Genomic DNA, 16,638 nt, shown 5'->3' with positions numbered 1-16,638 from the left:
GAGAATTTGTGTATATTTTTTTCTTTTGTATGAGAGGCCAAATTTATATTTTCCTTTTTGGTTAATCCTGAGAATGAAATTTGATAGGCCAAGAGCATGGTAGCATATGCTTAAAATTCCAGAGCCTAGAGGTAGTCAGGATAGCTGTGAGGTTAAGACCAGAGTGGGAACCGGGCGGTGGTGGCCCACGCCTTTAATCCCAGCACTCGGGAGGCAGAGGCAGGAGGATCTCTGAGTTCGAGGCTAGCCTGGTCTACAAAGTGAGTTCGAGGACAGGCTCCAAAGCTACACAGAGGGACTCTGTCTCGAAAAAAACAAAACAAAACAAAACAAAACAAAAAAAAAACTCCAGAGTGGGGTACATAACAAGATGCAGATTTTTGTTTTGCTTGGACAAAAAGCGAGAAAAGTGTTTAAAAAAAAAGTGACAAGGCAAGGGGCAAGAATAATTAATGGTGGAGTTGTGGGTAGGAATGTAAATCTTATATTGTCTATTCATGCTTTATTACTAATTTATACATGATATTGTATAAATACCCTAGCTCCTCGACCTCATCACCAAACCCCAGTGTTCTGTCTTATTGGTCTGTTCTATTGGTGAGTTCTCCACTGAGATTTGTATTTGACATACTGAACTTTTCACTTCCAGTAGTTCCTGGTTTTTGTTTTGTTTTTTACCTGTTAGTATTTCTGTCTCTTTACAGACTTCCATTTAACTATCCTATACTGACATTTTTGTTTCATTCAGTTGACTGATTCCTCTTTTATGAGCATATGTATGTTTAATATATATGTGTGGTCAAATGTGTGTGTGTGTGTGTGTGTGTGTGTGTGTGTGTGTGTTTAATCATTCTCTTGAATCCTTTGTCTCAGATTCCATTCACCTACTTCAGAAGCCATTACTGTGGAAATAGTAATGTTTAGAAAAATCACATTGCCTTGGATCATCACATCTAGGAGCAGAATTTTGGTTAGATTTGGTTTTTAATCACTCTTACCCTTTCTGTGGAAGCATTTGCAGTGTTCAGATGGAATGCAGACTTAACAAGACTGGTCTGTACAGATTTCTCTTACCTTCGGTTTCTACCTATGTTGTTTCTTCCAGGTGCAGGGAGAATACTTTCCATTCATGAGTTTTAGCTATTGTTTGATGAAGGTCAGAGTGCATTTTCTGTACCTACTGTTGTCTTTTTTTTTAAGTCAAGGCCTTGTTGTATAGCCCTAGCTGGCCTGGAATGATCTATGTAGAACAGCCTGGCTTTGAACTCATTTTCCTATAGTTGTCTTTAATAGTGCACTGGCTAGGTTCATGTCAGCTTGACACCATCTACAGTCACTGAAGAGGAGGGAGTCTCAATTGAGAAAATGCCCCAATAAGATCAGGCTATAGGCAGGCCTGAAGGACATTTTCTTCGTTAGTAATTGATGGGGGAGGCCACCATCCATTGTTTCTGGGGCTACAATGGGCTGGTTGTCCTGGGTTCAGTAAGAACACAGGCTGAGCAAGCCATGTGGAGCAAGCCAATAAGCAGCACCCCTCCACGGCCTCCGCTTCAGCTCCTGCCTTGAGGTTCCTGCCCTGTTTGAGTTCCTGTACTGACTTCCTTCAACATTGGACTATAATGTGGGAGTGTAAACCCAATAAACCCTTTCCTCCTCTACTTGCTTTTTAGCCATGGTGTTTCATTGCAGCAATAGAAACCCTAATTGAGACCAAGAGTGTCTTTAACTTACAGTAGCCTACATGCCAGAGCTTGATATTCTGGGGTAATATGTTCTAACTTCTTTCTTTCTTTAAGTTAACAAAGTAATAGGTTTCATTATAATATCTCATACACATATATAAATACAGTTTGTTTTTTATTAATCATCCTCCCTCACTGCACTCTGCGTTTTTCTTTAACCTCTCATTTTTCCCTGTTTTGGTTTAGTGTTTGTGTGTCTATCTGTCTGGCATTCTCTCCCACTACATTGTGTGTGTATGTGAATATGTATGTGTGTGTGTATATATATATGTATATATATATATATACATACATATATATATATGAGTGTGTGTGTGTATTATATATACACATACATACATACACACTGCATGCAAGAGAAAACGTATCTTTCTGAAACTGGCTATTGTGAATAAAGTATCATTGAACTGAGATGTGCAAGTATCTCTGTGGTATGTTGACTTACAGTCACTTGGTGTCTACCAGGGGTATTGTAGCTGGGTCATATGGTAATTCTAAGGTACATATGTTTGAATGCTTGGCCCCCAGTAGGTGGAAGTATTTGAGGAAGATTAAGCGGTATAGCCTTGTTGGTGAAAGTATGTCATGGGGTGGGCTTTAAGAGCTTTAAAAACATATATCGTTTCTAATATGTTCTCTTTGCCTCTTGATTGTTGATCAAGAAGTAAGCTCTCAGCTGTTCCTGCCACCATGTCTTTGTCCTGCTATTATGGACTCTAACCCTCTGAAATTATAAGCCCAATTAAATGCTGTTTAAATAAGTTGGCTTCTTGGTCATGGTGTTTTGTCACAGCAATAGAAAAATAACTCAGACAAAGACCTACTCCCACCCCCAGTACTGATTTCTGCAGTGTCTGTAAAAGTTTTTATCCCAGTGCATAAGGGTTGTTCTTTCCCTGTATTCTTACCCACACTTGCTGGTGTTTGTTTCCCTTGATGATGGCCATGCTCGCTATGGTAAGATAAAACCTCAGAGCAGTTTTAATTAGCTTTTCCTTAATGCTTAAGGATGCTCAACACCTTTTCAAATATTTATTGACTTAGAATTTCTTCTTTTGAAAACTATCTAGTTAGTTCATTAACCCATTTATTCATTGAATGATTTGAGACTTTGCTATTTAACTTTTGCAGTTGTTTGTATATTCTGTGTATGAACCCTTGTCTAATTAGAAGTTTATCTTTCTTCCCATTCTGTGTGATGTCTCTTCAGTCTGGTAATTACTTGCTGTGCAAAAATTAATTTTATGGAATCCCATTAGTTCTTTCAACTTCATTTTGAAGCTGGGGTACACAAAGTGTAGGTAGGTCATGGGCCTCTGAGGTTCCCTGTGACCCTTCAAAGAGGATTCTGGATGTCATAACATTTTTCAGTTACTACTAAGATGGCATTGCATTGCCTTTTCCACTGTATTGATCGTAATACAGAAGTTATGATAGGTAAAATCTTACAGTGTTGCCATAAATCAAGGCAGAAACTTCAGTCCAGACTTCTAGCTACATCCCATCCCTGTAAAAAGTCAAGTCAGTTTTACTTAAGACTATTCCTAATAAGGCAGGGAACAATTCTAGTTTTATTAAATTTCAACTTGAGGACACGTCCATTTAATATTCTGTGTAATAAAATGGGGACGGATCATTTCTTCGGTATGCAGTGGAAGTACAGTGAGAGGCTTTGGGAATTCCCAAAGCCTCTCATGAATAGCTGTTTGTCAGCTAAGACTCCCAATACCCTCCCACCCACAAGAAACCGTTTTTACTAAGACAAACTGACAACTATTGTTATCAGATTCAGCAGACTTTTTTTTAAATGAGAAAAGTAAGATTGACACTTTAAAACCTGACAATATTTGTTGTCAGTAATAAATTGGAATTTTCAAATGGAAATGGAATTTCGGAAAACTCATATCTACCATTCTATGGCGGCCCCACAGTACTTCAGGGCTTTTTGGATGAGATTGCTGATGGGCCATATGAATTAATACAATTTGTTTACACTGTATGGCATTCACATTGTGTAATGAAATAACCTTTGGAAGATCTATAAAACCGATGGTGCTTAAAAATCATCCACAGGTAAAGATCCGCTCAAAGGGCAAAGGGGACCAATGGATTTTAATGGAATGTAGCACTGAACATTCGTTGCTCTTGTTTGGGTTTCGATGCAGTAGCTAACCTTTCAGAATCACCACTGGGAAAGGTTTGGTACTGTAGCAGCGTAGACTAGTAGAATAAATGCAGAAGTATGTGTGAGAATCCAGCTGGCATCACTGAGCAAAACGTTAAAGAAGTTTACAAAGTTGTGTTAGTCTTCTAGGGGTGTTGTTGTTGTGGCTGATTCTTTTTGGGAGGTGGTGGGAAGCCATTGTTTTTCATGAAGGTGTTTATGTTATCATGGAATAAGTTCATTTTGGTTTTAATGAATCAGTAAGGAAGTACTTTAGAACTGTGTTTTAATTTATAAGATAATATAATAAATATAACCTACATAAACATATTTTTAATGTAAGTTGTTTTTTGTTTGTTTGTTTGTTTTTTTACATTTTGGGACCTGAATTCAGAGCCTCATGCATGATAAGTATGTGAGGTACCACTGAGACATAGCCTTGGAAGATTCCTTTGAAATATTTTAAACAATGTATTTCAATAACGTCAAACTTTTTAATTTTCTCAGTTTTAATTTCTAAGACAGTGCAAGGAAAGTATCCCACATAAATGTATTTTTTGGAGTCTTTAATCTCTTTTAACAGTAAATAGTGACTCTGAGTCCTAAAGGTTTGAAGACTATTTCTTGGCAGGGTCTTGGTCCCTTGACTCTGAGTGTTTGACCATGTGTACCTGGTCTCCTTGGTGCTCTGCAGACTGAGAAAGAGTGAGAGAAGCTGAGCACAGCATGGATTAGGGACAGCGGGCTGCATGGAAGGTGCCCGAGTCTTAGAGGAAACCAACGAAGGGCTTTGTCCAGGAAACAAGCACACCTGTCCACCAGGCCAGGGCACAGCATGGGAAGACTTCAGGGAGACTCCCTCTGTGTGCCCGCGGTAACTAAGGGCCTGCTACTAAACTGTCCCTCCTGGAGTAGGACTTCATGGCTGTGTTTTGTTTCCAGTCAGCTTGACCGTAGTGGCTGCTGTTTGGGTTTTATTCCTCCTCATTCCCTCAAATGTTGTGGTTCTTTTCGTCCCATCTCTAAAGTCGCTTTAAAGCTCTTGACGGGCTTCGACACCAGCCACTTGGATCATTTTGTCACCAGCTGTGGCGGCAGTTTCTCCTCAGCTGCTGTCCCTCACCTGCTTACCAAACCCATGGTTTGTGCTGCCAGTCAGTGAAATGCGGAAGAGCCTCACGAGAGAGAGGGGGAGAGAGGGAACATGTCAGGGCAGAAGAAGGGACAGCTGTAACGGAACAAGAAAGTAAGGGGTGGGAGCGGTTCAGTGCTGATGTGACAAATGCCACTAGGAAGTGTCCCCTGAAATGCCTACTGGGCTGCCCTTCCTTCTTGGAAGTGAGGTGAAGCAGAGACGGAAAACTGGTCTACCCTGAGCTGCTCGACTGTCAAGGAAAGTTAGAGGTGTCGTTGGATAGGCACAACATAGAGTCTTTGCTATAAATGCTGCCTGGTTTTACCCACCTTCAAAGCACTGATTTGACATCAACAAAGTTTATACTGAATGTTAGGTTAGGTTAAAGACAGTTATTATAATGTCTTCAAACATGTAAACTGTATTTTGACTGTGTTCTTACTTAATGAAAAACGATACATCTGACAAAGGCAGGTTTCATGTACCTGCTGTTTGAACACCGTACATACACAGTCCATGCTTAGCAGGTTAATGGTGGTGTTTGCAAAGGGGTACAAGAAACTGTTAATAGTTGAAATCATTTAGCATGAATTGAGCCTAGAAATTTTTATGTGACCCGTTGATAATTAATCATACATCAACCCCCCTTTAGCATTTCTGTAATCTCCAGTTCTGATCAATGTATTATAAGGTGAAGAAGAAACTTAAAAACAGTGATCTCCTCCCACTGTGTGTGTGTGTGTGTGTGGGGGGGGTGTGTGTGTGTGTGTGTGTATGTGTGTACACATGCGCACACGTGTATGTATCCATGCATGTACATGTATGGATAAAAGAAATGAACAGGGATGAAAATAACGAAGTAGGACTAATGAAATGACCCCAATAGACAGTGGCTTATTTTCAATATCTTCTGATCTTGACGTAATAGGAAAAACAAAGTTTGGACACACTATGATTTGGGCTAACTTAAGGTCACTAAGATGTGTTAAAATAATAGGAATAAAATGTGGCTGAAGGAAAGAATTCTGTTACAATACTATGTTAGTCATATTCTGCCCAAACAAATGTACTTCAGGTCATGAGCTTAGGAAGAGAAAATGTTTACTTTCTCTAACAGATTTGAAGGTTCCAGTCCATGACTGGTCAGTCCCATTCATTGATCTGGGTCTGTGATGGGGTAGCTTATCATACCAAGAATACATGGCAGAGCAGAACCACTAGTCATACAGCCAGGAAACAGTGGCAGGGAGAAGTGGGCTGGGATCTCATGTCTCCTTTTTAACGGCATGTTCCCAGGCACCTAAGAATTCCCACTTAGGAGGCTGAAGCAGATAGAATATGGATTTCATTCTTAACTCTAGGTGGGCACAGTTATATAGTAATGGATAGCAGATCTCTTCACACCTCCGCTGTTTGAAGGTATCAGGACTAGATTTCTAACACCATTTGATGATGCGGTTCTGGGGGTCTCTCCTTAAAGAGGAGCCGGTGACCTGGAGGGGATCTGAGCTCACACATGCAGGTTCTGAATCCGACACTGACAGTTTCTTCTTCCTCCTCAGGCTTCCGGCTGCGATGGGGCGGAGATTCCCGATGAAGTGAAGCTGATCGGGTTTGCTCAGCTGAGTGTGAGCTGATGTATGTCCCCCGCTGTCACCCTCATCTATCATGCCCCCCCTCTTCCAGCCCCCTCTTGCCTCCTTCTCCCCTCCCCTTCACTCCCAGTCCCCAACAAAATAAGAAGATTGTGAAGAGGCTGGCTTCGATGACGTGGGATGAAAAAAAAAATACTTTTTTACAAACTTACAGCACTCTGAGTTCTGCTTTCTTCTCCAGCAATCCACAGTCTGAGAACAGGCGAGTGCCGCTGCCCGATGGTTGCCGACTTCTTTCCAGAAAGCTGTTTAATATTCTTAGCAGTCTCAATTTGGATAGCCCGTAAGAGAGGAGTCTGAAACACACTCAGGTGGTCCTGTCTCTTGCTAACGAAAGGAATCTTCTACCTGAAGCCTTTTCTCCTTCTATTGTATTTCTGTTTAATACTTTAATTGTACATCTGACAATACTGCCTCTCTTATGTTGTACTTAGAAATTAATATACTTATAAAATTCAGATTTATTAGCCAAACTTGAATTCTAGTTTTAAAACTGACTGTGAATTTTATTTTTCATATATTTATGCTTTCCACACCTTAGCGATGAGGGAACCAGTTTTCATCCTATGCTTCCTGCAGTTGATCTCTGGTTATTTAAACCAAAATTTGAGGTCTATCTTTGGAGTATTTGTAACTTCTAATTTTTGAAATGACTGAATTCGGAATTTGGATGTTTGCTCTTTTGGTTTGTTTGCCTAAAATCCAGTCCACAATCCAGTTGTCTCTTGGGAGAGGGAGGTGCCTTGCAAACTTTCATATTACGAATGTGCCTGAGGCTGCTTTACTCTGGAATAGTCTCAGATCTAAAACCTGCACTCCATAGGCAGCATACTTAAATTTTGCTTCATCAGAACATTTAGAGTACTATAAAAACGTTGCCATTCTGTTAGATTGTTAACTACACCCCTGTCTCTGATTTGGCTCTCCTGAGGTGACGGGATTTGTTATTTTTAAGGTGATAACATGACAGCACCAGAATCCGAGTTTTACTTGAAACTCTGCAGAATACACAGACGGTATGAAAATAATCGAAAGGGTTTTGTGCAATGACAAAAGATAAAATTGCTGTAAACATTCAAGAATAAATATTTCCAACCCAAGAACCTTCTGCTTGACTATGTATTATGAACCTAGTGAACGTTAGGATTTTCAAATTTCGAGTCTAAACCTTCGAGGAGGTGGGCTCCCGGGATGGTACCATTGCTCTTTCCTAGCTAACCCTAGATACGGCAGCTCTTTAATGTACTTTAAAAGCAAATATATATTACTAAGGAAAGAAGTTATTTATAATTGCCTTGTCATAATTGTTAAGGTGTTCTAGAACTATTTGCATACAATTTAATGTAATTCCATTCCATTCTGTTGTTTACACAATTACTCAAAGATGACTGCAAAGGTAAAAGGAAAATAAAAGTGTATTGCACAGTGCAGTGGTGTCTCCTCCTTTCCCTTCCCCCTCCACCTGTCCTCAGAGTCCCTGCACTGCAATTCAACACCGTCCTCAGATGCTTCACAAGCTGACTAGTGAGAAGAGCCCCCAGGAAGAATGGCATGTCTGTGCCATCAGTCACAGAGCACAGGTTTTGCTGATTAACTGAAACATTCACACCCCATTTAGACAGACAGTCTTTGAAACCATTGGGGCTTCAAGGAACAAAAGAGAACAAGTCCTTCCAACTACCTCCCCGTTCACATTAGTGCTAGGAATACTGAGGACAGTCCAGAGTAGTTAAGTAACTTACAGGGCACTTCACAGAGATGCTTGCAGTGCTGGGCATGCTGGATCCTGGTTTCCTGGCCTAAAGAAGACATTCTTAACAGTTTTCTGTACAACTTGGGAATAAGAGCAGTCCCAGAAGTTGAAGGTAAGTCCCCATTGCTGAAGACTCCATACACTTTGGACATAGGATATGGAGGACTTGACCTAGAATTAATCTCAAATCCTCCTCTTGGGAGATTAGCCTTTATAGTGCCAGGAGTTGCTCTGCAACCTAAGGGAGGAAGTCAGTCATTGGTCCTCCCCCGCTGTGACAACTATGAACCACAACAAGCACCAGCATGGCAAGCTACCCCTAAAGGTGCAACAGTGGCCCTCACCTCTCCGAGGAAACCAACCACTCCCTAAGGGTACTCAAGGCCCGCTTAACAGGTGGGAAATCATACACAACAACACATGGCTAGTGAGATCATGAATCTTAGAGAAGAAACCTATTACTGCCACTTTGCTAAGCCAATATAATTCCAATCTGCATTTTAAATACTTACTTATCCTTATACCCCTTAGTGTAGCTCTTGCCTCTCACCAAAGAAGCTTCTTTCTGCTGCAGAAGGTGACCACTGCAGAAAGCCAAGACTAGTTAAAATGCAGAGAACTGACTGTGTGGAGCTCCTTTGCTCCAAGTAATATATCCTACAACATAGCTCCTATAATTAACTAGGTCTCAGGGAACATCTTGGAAGAGAGGACAGGAAGACTGTCAGAGCCAGGAGGCCAGGAAGTCTGTGAGATTGTGCCTCCTAGGTGTGGCAGGGAAGTTCCTCATATGAAATCTCAACAACATGCATACCTAAACAAGACCCGAACGATGCCAGCATCAGTTGACATCCTGACATAGATGGGAAATCTCACAGGGCTCTATGATGAAGAGAGCAACAAGCAATTAACAACTCCTGAGAGAGGGAGAATTAGCTTCCCCAGGGATGAGCCTGACTGGGTGTCCAGTCTATAGTAGTGAGTCTGAGAGAGGTAGAATTAGCTTCCCCAGGGATGAGCCTGACTGGGTGTCCAGTCTACAGTGGTGAGCATCATGTGCAGGCAACACAAATGGACTCAGCAGATTAAACTTACATGGTTACTCATTTAGATGTATATGCTACACAATTGTTAGAGGGGGTAAATGGGGATGTAGACAGGAGGAGAGGGAAGTAGGAAATTATGTAATATTTTAATTAAAAAAGAACAACATATGACTTTCACATTCTCTTAGAATGACTGAGGAGCTCTGCACCATGATAACAAGTGTCGTTTAATTTCTGTATCCATACCCATATTCTCATGTTTTTCCTAATAGCAGTTGCATGCATTCACGTAATAGGGTAAAGATTTTAAAGCGCATAAAAATTCAGGATAAATGGACAATAAAGTTTGCTTAACAAGCAAAGATAAAGTTGGAACACAAAATTCATCACAAGAGTTTACTTAATTGGAAAAATACACAGAGTTGGACTAACTCTTCCTAACCAATACACTGCCTCACTACCAACAATGCAAAGGGGTCTACAGAATCAGTTAATCAATGTGGTCCCTATAAAAATTCCAAAGTTCTGTTTTTCACATCAATTGGAAAAAAATAAAGTTGGTATAGAACAGCAAAAACCCAGATAGTTAAAACAGTCTTAAGAAGAAACAGGTTACTCATCCAGTAACTGATGGAAGCAGGTGCAGAGATTCACAGCCAAACAACAGGCCAAGTTCTGGGAGTCCAGTCGAAGAGAAGGAAGAGGGATTATATGAGCAAGAGGCGGGGGGTCAAGATCATGGTGGGGAAATCTACAGAGAAAACTGAACCAAGCTTGTCAGAACTCACAAACTTTAAATCAACAGCTGTGGAACCTGCATAGGACTGGACTAAGCCCTCTGCATATGAAAGACAGTTGTGTAGCTTGGTCTGTTTGAAGGGCCCCTGGCAGTGGGATCTGGATCTTTCCCTGGTGCGTGTGCTGGCTTTTTGGAGCCCATTACCTATGGTGGGACACCTTGCTCAGACTTGATGCAGGTGGTGGGGGAGGGTCTTGGTCCTGCCTCAACTGAATGTGCCAGGCTTTGCTGACTCCCCAATGGGAGCACTTACCCTTTGGAGGAGGGAGTGGTGGGGAGCATGAGGAGGGATGAGAGGGGGATCTGTGGTTAGTATGTAAAATGAATAACAAAATTTCTTCAAAAAAAGAAACAGGCTAAACTGTCATATTCCTGTTTTCAATATTTATGAAGCTTTGATCATCTACAACCTAAGACCAAACCACTATGAACACAGCTGATCTCTGATTTCAAGAAGCTAAACAGGCAAGGGCCTATTAGTACTTGGATAGGAGACAAGGCTTTGATAATCCAAGTATTATTGTGCTGTCATAAAATAGACCTGCAGCTCCCTCCCCCAAGCAGGGTAGAGATCCCGGAAATAAGCATATACATGTGTGATCAACTTACTAAAAAGAATACCAAAGGATACATAAGAAAGGACTGTGTCTGTGGTGACGGATACTGGAAAGATCAGACTTCCATAGGCAGAAGGATGCAACTGGATACTTTGCCTGCATCATTTACAATATCACCCGTTGTGGGCTAAAAATTAAAATCTAAATCCTGAAATTGTAAAATACCTAGAGTAAAATGGGACATCTCTGGAATTGGCATTGATCTTGATAATTAGTTGTTTGGATGTGATACCCAAAACACACAAACAAGCATGCACACACACACACACACACACACACACACACACACACACACAAGCAGAAACAAGCAAATTGACCTACATCAAACTAAAAGGTTTCTACACAGCAAAGGAAATAATCAACAAATAAAAAGGGGGACTGATAGATTCGATGACAGCATTTGCAAACCATGTATCTGAAAAATTAATATCCAAAATTTATAGGAAGTAGTTAGGAAAATGGCTCATTGGTTAAAAACAATTGTTCTTGTGGAGGACCTGGGTTCAGTGCCTAGCACCCACATGATGGCTCACAACCATCCATAACTTGGGTTCCAGGGGATCCAACAACCTTTTTGAACCTCTGCATGCACCAAGCACCCACATGGTACATGCACATACTTTCAGGCTAAACACGAAATAAATCTAAAAAGAAAATAAATGTATATATAGAGAACTCAGTACAGTTGAGGTAGTACGTGTCTGTAATCCCAGAGCTATTAAAAGGCAAAGGCAGGAGGGTCATGAGTTCCAGATCTTCCTGAGATTGAATACATATACTTGGAATTCACTGTAGTATATCCTAACTGTTCTTACCATGCATAAAAATATGTGAAGTATTTGAAGAGATAGATGTATAGGTTTTCATGATTGTAGAGATCAGTATACTATGTATATCAAAATCTGTACACCTTAAATATAATTTCACTTTCAAACTAAAAAGAAATAAAAGAAATGCTGGTCACATGCAAATTGTATTTAAGTAGGATTTTCTATTGGCTATTGGTAGGAGCTAAAAATTGCAGGGTAATGATTTTTATTTGAAGAGGATTTCCTCAAAGTTGTTGCAGTCATTCCTGGGGTTTTTCAGCTTGAGATGTATCCTATCAAGTATGGTTATAATGATTATAATGTTCAATTAATGTTAATGTTTAAGTTGTGTGATGCAAGTGGATTATAGGTGTATATGTTTATATCGTGATTAAGTGACTGGCTTGCTCAACCATCTAGACACAGTGTTGGCTTGTATCCAAATCAAGCTTGTATTCAACACATCATTCAGAAAAGTGCTTACCCAGCCCATAAGAATGGACAAGCCGAAAAAAAGTTAGGTAAAAGTGTCTGTCTCCAAAATACCCCATTAATTGCCTAGATGCAATTCTGCTGCGAAGAAATTGTGTAACCAAGCAGTGATGATATCCTTTTATCTATTTTCTTCTGCCTTGTCCACCAAACCTACCTACAGCTAGTCTGAAAAACTAAGAGTAGTGCAACTACAATCCAAACAACTAGGTTATACACCCCTGAATGTTATACCCAAACCAATGAACACTGCTTTAGTTAGGAATACTCATGAGAACAAGGTTTACACAACCAAAAAAGGTACACCAAAGGTTACAACCTGAATCTGAAATGTTCCCCCCACCCCATACTCATGTAATGAAAATATGCTCCCCTTTGTTGGTGTTATTTTTAGGATGTAGTGAAACCTTTGGAAGATGAGATCTGGCCTAACTAGCAAAAACACATCCTAAGGATGGGAGTTTAAAGGATATACTGTCTGGCCTTAGGTTGCAGCATGGCCTCTGCTTTCTGGTCCACCATGATGTGAACAGCCACATAAGACTGTTGCAGTGACCTCCCCATCACGATGGATTGAAACCATGTTCCAAAATCCTTCCCTTGAATTCTTTTTGCAAATGGACTCATAGCAACATAAAAGTAATCCATACCCCCCAAAAATGTCTCCCTGCATGAATTATAGCCTCTAAAAAACATCATTATCTGAAGAAACTTATTGAGCTCATAAGTCATAATCCATTGAAGGGCAAAGAATGTTATTTAAAGTTACAGTCTTGTGCAGTTATTGGATTTATTACTGAATAATGAAAGGCCAGCCACAGTTATTGGGATGGTACTTTTTTCCTTATATAGAATACTGGCTTGAGGAACAAAGATGTGTATTACAGAAGAAAATTATTTTAGAAATGGACTTATTCTTCAAGGAGAGTATTGAGTAAACTGATGAAGCCCTAATCTAGGAGAAGTAGGATAGAGCCTTTTAAAAGGCTCTGGGTCCAGCCAGGCAGTGGTGCTGCACACCTGTAATCTCAGCACTCGGGAGGCAGAGACAGGTGGATCTCAGTGAGGTCGAGGCCAGCCTGGTCTACAGAATGAGTTCCAGGACAGCCAGGACTGTTACACAGAGAAAACCTGTCTCAAAACAAACAAACAAACAAACAAACACAAACTAAAAGGCTCTGGGTCCAAACAGATGGGTTAAGTGATATATAGTCCAAAATTGACAGCCAGTCATAATTAGGTGGAGTACATTCAGGTAAATTTTTTTTCATGTGCCTGTCTTCTGTTCTCTAAAATACTGGATTTTTAAAACTGGAAGCAACTGAATGACAAATAGAAGACTGTAGAGAAATATCAAAATGGGGTCCTAAGATGCCGGTCCTGTCCATCTTATTGGGAAGGCCCACATTCAGAACCCCTTTCTCCATTTCCCCATTCAACATCGTATGTAGCACAGTTCTAGTCATTACTGAGTTGACTTCACCCAATGCTCACTTGAAAGCATGCATAAGTCAGTACAGTAAATAACATGCCAGCACTGTATGCTTCTTTCGATTGTGCCTTACAGTTTGAGAGCTACTGCTTTAACGCAGACTGTTTGTGAGGGTTTTGGTTTTGTTTTGTTGTTTTTGTTTGTTTTCTATAGTTGAAGCAGTCAGACTCTCTACTAAGCACTTTACATCATTCAATTTAATCTTTTGTTTTGTTTTGTTTTTTGTTTTTCGAGCCAGGGTTTCTCTGTGTAGCTTTGCGCCTTTCTTGGGACTCACTTGGTAGTCCAGGCTGGCCTCGAACTCACAGAGATCCGCCTGGCTCTGCCTCCCAAGTGCTGGGATTAAAGGTGTGCGCGCCACCACCGCCTGGCTGATTCAATTTAATCTTAAACAACTATCAGAGGTTACGACAAGAAAACCAAGGCTCAGAAAGTCTAAGCTGTGAAGAAAATATAGTAAATACTACACTGTGTAGCAGAAAGTTGGTATAGGTATGTCTGATTCCACACCCAACTCTTAACTATCACATTTTCACATCAGACAAACTCCTGACTCAATACAAGACACACTTCATTGAAGATTTGCTGGGGAGCAGCGTTTAAGCAAAGACTTCCTCCCACATGACTTTGCTTAAACCTCACAACTCTAGGAGCTTGATGTTATTGTATACAGTTGATGAGTGTAGAGATTTTTTTCCTTAGGTCGTGTCTCCAAAGTCAAACAGTTGGTGTGACAGGATTTGAACCCTAGACAGTGGGATTCTAAAGCATTTCTACTGTGCCATGCTGCCTTTCTAAGGAAAATCTAGAATATGCTGAGACTGACACTTAATTCATTTGGGGTTAAGGGATTCCGAGTCATGTGAGGATCCCTGAAAATGATCGCTGATGGTTGCCACTGTGCAGTCGTGTTTCCTGTGCTTTTTATCGAAATATATGTATTACAGCTTTCTCTGCTCATCAGAATCTTGTGATCTGTCCTGTAAATACAGGAAGGTAGGTAATTTCCCTGACGTCAAAGAACTAGACAGTCATATGAAAAATGACAGTTCGTTTTTTTTCATCTTAAATGGACTTTAGAACCTAAGATAATTCTAATTAAAAGATAATTACATTCTATAGTATTAATGTGTAAAGCATAAAGCCTTCTGTTTCTGCTTCCTTGACGTCTGTGCATACGACAGTTTCACTTCACATCATTTAGGCTCAGTAAACTCATGCTTAGACAGAGGAGGTTTAATTAGTCAATCAACATTCTCTCCAACAGGAACATCCTAGGGGCCTAATTGAGCAGAGGGAGGAATGAACCAGTTGCTGCTTGGCTGAGCCTGCCTATCTGTTCAGTAGTAACAGTTGAACTGATGATAAATTAGGTTAGAGAAATTCCCATCATCTAATTATAATACTTCATTATAGCAAAGTATTGTGCATACAGGAGGAGTCAGGACTAGTCTGACAGAACTTAGAAGAAGGTAGGATGTCGTAGCCCTTTTCCACAGCTTCAGTGATGGCTTGTTCCCCTGGAGCCACTTGCAGAGAGCTCGTAAGTAGGGAGGAGAGAAGCAGAATCCATTACACCGTTCTGGCTTCTAGATAAGTGCACACATGTGTTAGGTAAAAGACATGCAATTAAGCTGGGAGGGCTCCTAGGAGCCAGCCCAAGCCCTGTTCCTGTTTGTACTACCTGGCAAGTTATTGTAATCTCAGTTTTAAAAGATGACGAAATATACCAACTGACAGCCATAAGATCAATCATGGGATCTTCAGAAGTCTCAAAAGGAGTTAGACATGAGGTAACCAAGAAAATTACATTGTCTTGGTAGCTGTATCTCTAGATGATCAGGATACCCATCATAGTTAAATATCCTTGAAGTTGCATACACACAGTTCCCATTGTATCAATGCTAAGGTGCCTGGGCATTTTCGTACATGTGCACTAATGAAGTCTCTACATCTTCAGAAGACCAACACTTCCATCATACCCCATGTAGTTATTAACACCCTTCCTATTTCTGTGGCCTTTCCTAGAAGATAATGACAACAAATAGCCCAAAAGAGAGATCTGGTTTACCACTATTTGGGTGAGAAAAAGGTCACTTTACCCCAGGAATATACCACCCACCTCATAAATACTAATAAAATGTCAAGATCCATTCGGAGTCTACCCTGTTGCTACCCCTCACACTCCAGTCTGTCTTTGGAAACTCTGCTAAATAAATATCCATGTCTCTGGACAAAATTCTTTCCTTTGAGAAGACAAAAGCTACCAGACTCCTGAACAGGTGCAGGGTTTCTCTTGGGACCAAGGATATTATCTGAGACATCTTTTTGCCAGGGCTTTTTTTCCTTTAGGCATGGATGTGAGTTTTGGTGGGAATACATTTGTAAAAGCAGCCACAGTGCCCTTGATGTCTTCTTGGATACATGTAAAAAACCCTATGTCTTGAAAACTACATAGTCCTAGCCTCTCTAGCAATTTCATCTTGTGAATAGTTATAACAAAATAAAAATAGCTTATTTGCAAGATTTTTTTTAACAATAAAGTTTATAAAATTGAAAAAAAAGTCAGAATTATTAAAGGTGGTCAATATTAATTACTAGAAGTAGTAGTCACAACAATACTTTTACATTTTAGGTGCTCACTATGTATTGTCCCTTCAGCTTATAATGTTTACATGATGTTGGTGTCCAGTTTTCAGACCGTGGGAAGGAAGTTCGCAGAAGTTAGCATATCCATGGATGTAGAGCTCATACACGGCAGGACTGGGATCCCAATGTATTTGTATCTTCCTGCAGTGCCCCGTTGCCTGCCAGTTAAATCTGCGTGTCCCAATATTCATTATGTTATTTGGCTGCCTTTCAGCCCGACAAGAGGGTGTGAGCTTATAGGCATTGTTTCAAATGAAGCTTGGAGATGTTACACAATCCATC

At 40.4% G+C, this 16,638-nt stretch overlaps 1 protein-coding gene across 4 annotated transcripts in view; it reads left to right on the top strand.

The window, feature by feature from the left end:
* Stk39 (serine/threonine kinase 39) overlaps positions 1–8,127 on the top strand; it is a 280,274-nt gene extending 272,147 nt beyond the window's left edge. For 3 of the 4 annotated variants that reach the window (XM_059260606.1, XM_059260605.1, XM_059260607.1), the window contains exon 9: positions 6,607–8,127. In XM_059260606.1, the coding sequence (XP_059116589.1) occupies positions 6,607–6,681 (75 nt within the window). In that variant the 3' untranslated portion in view covers positions 6,682–8,127. The remainder of the gene's footprint in view (positions 1–6,606) is intronic. The other variant, XM_059260604.1, reaches the window with a different exon arrangement.
* The last annotated feature ends 8,511 nt before the right edge of the window (positions 8,128–16,638 follow it).

The sequence above is a fragment of the Peromyscus eremicus genome, chromosome 4 (genome assembly GCF_949786415.1).
Source record: "Peromyscus eremicus chromosome 4, PerEre_H2_v1, whole genome shotgun sequence".
Lineage (NCBI taxonomy): Eukaryota > Metazoa > Chordata > Mammalia > Rodentia > Cricetidae > Peromyscus > Peromyscus eremicus.
This window is presented reverse-complemented; position numbering and strand designations above follow the sequence as displayed.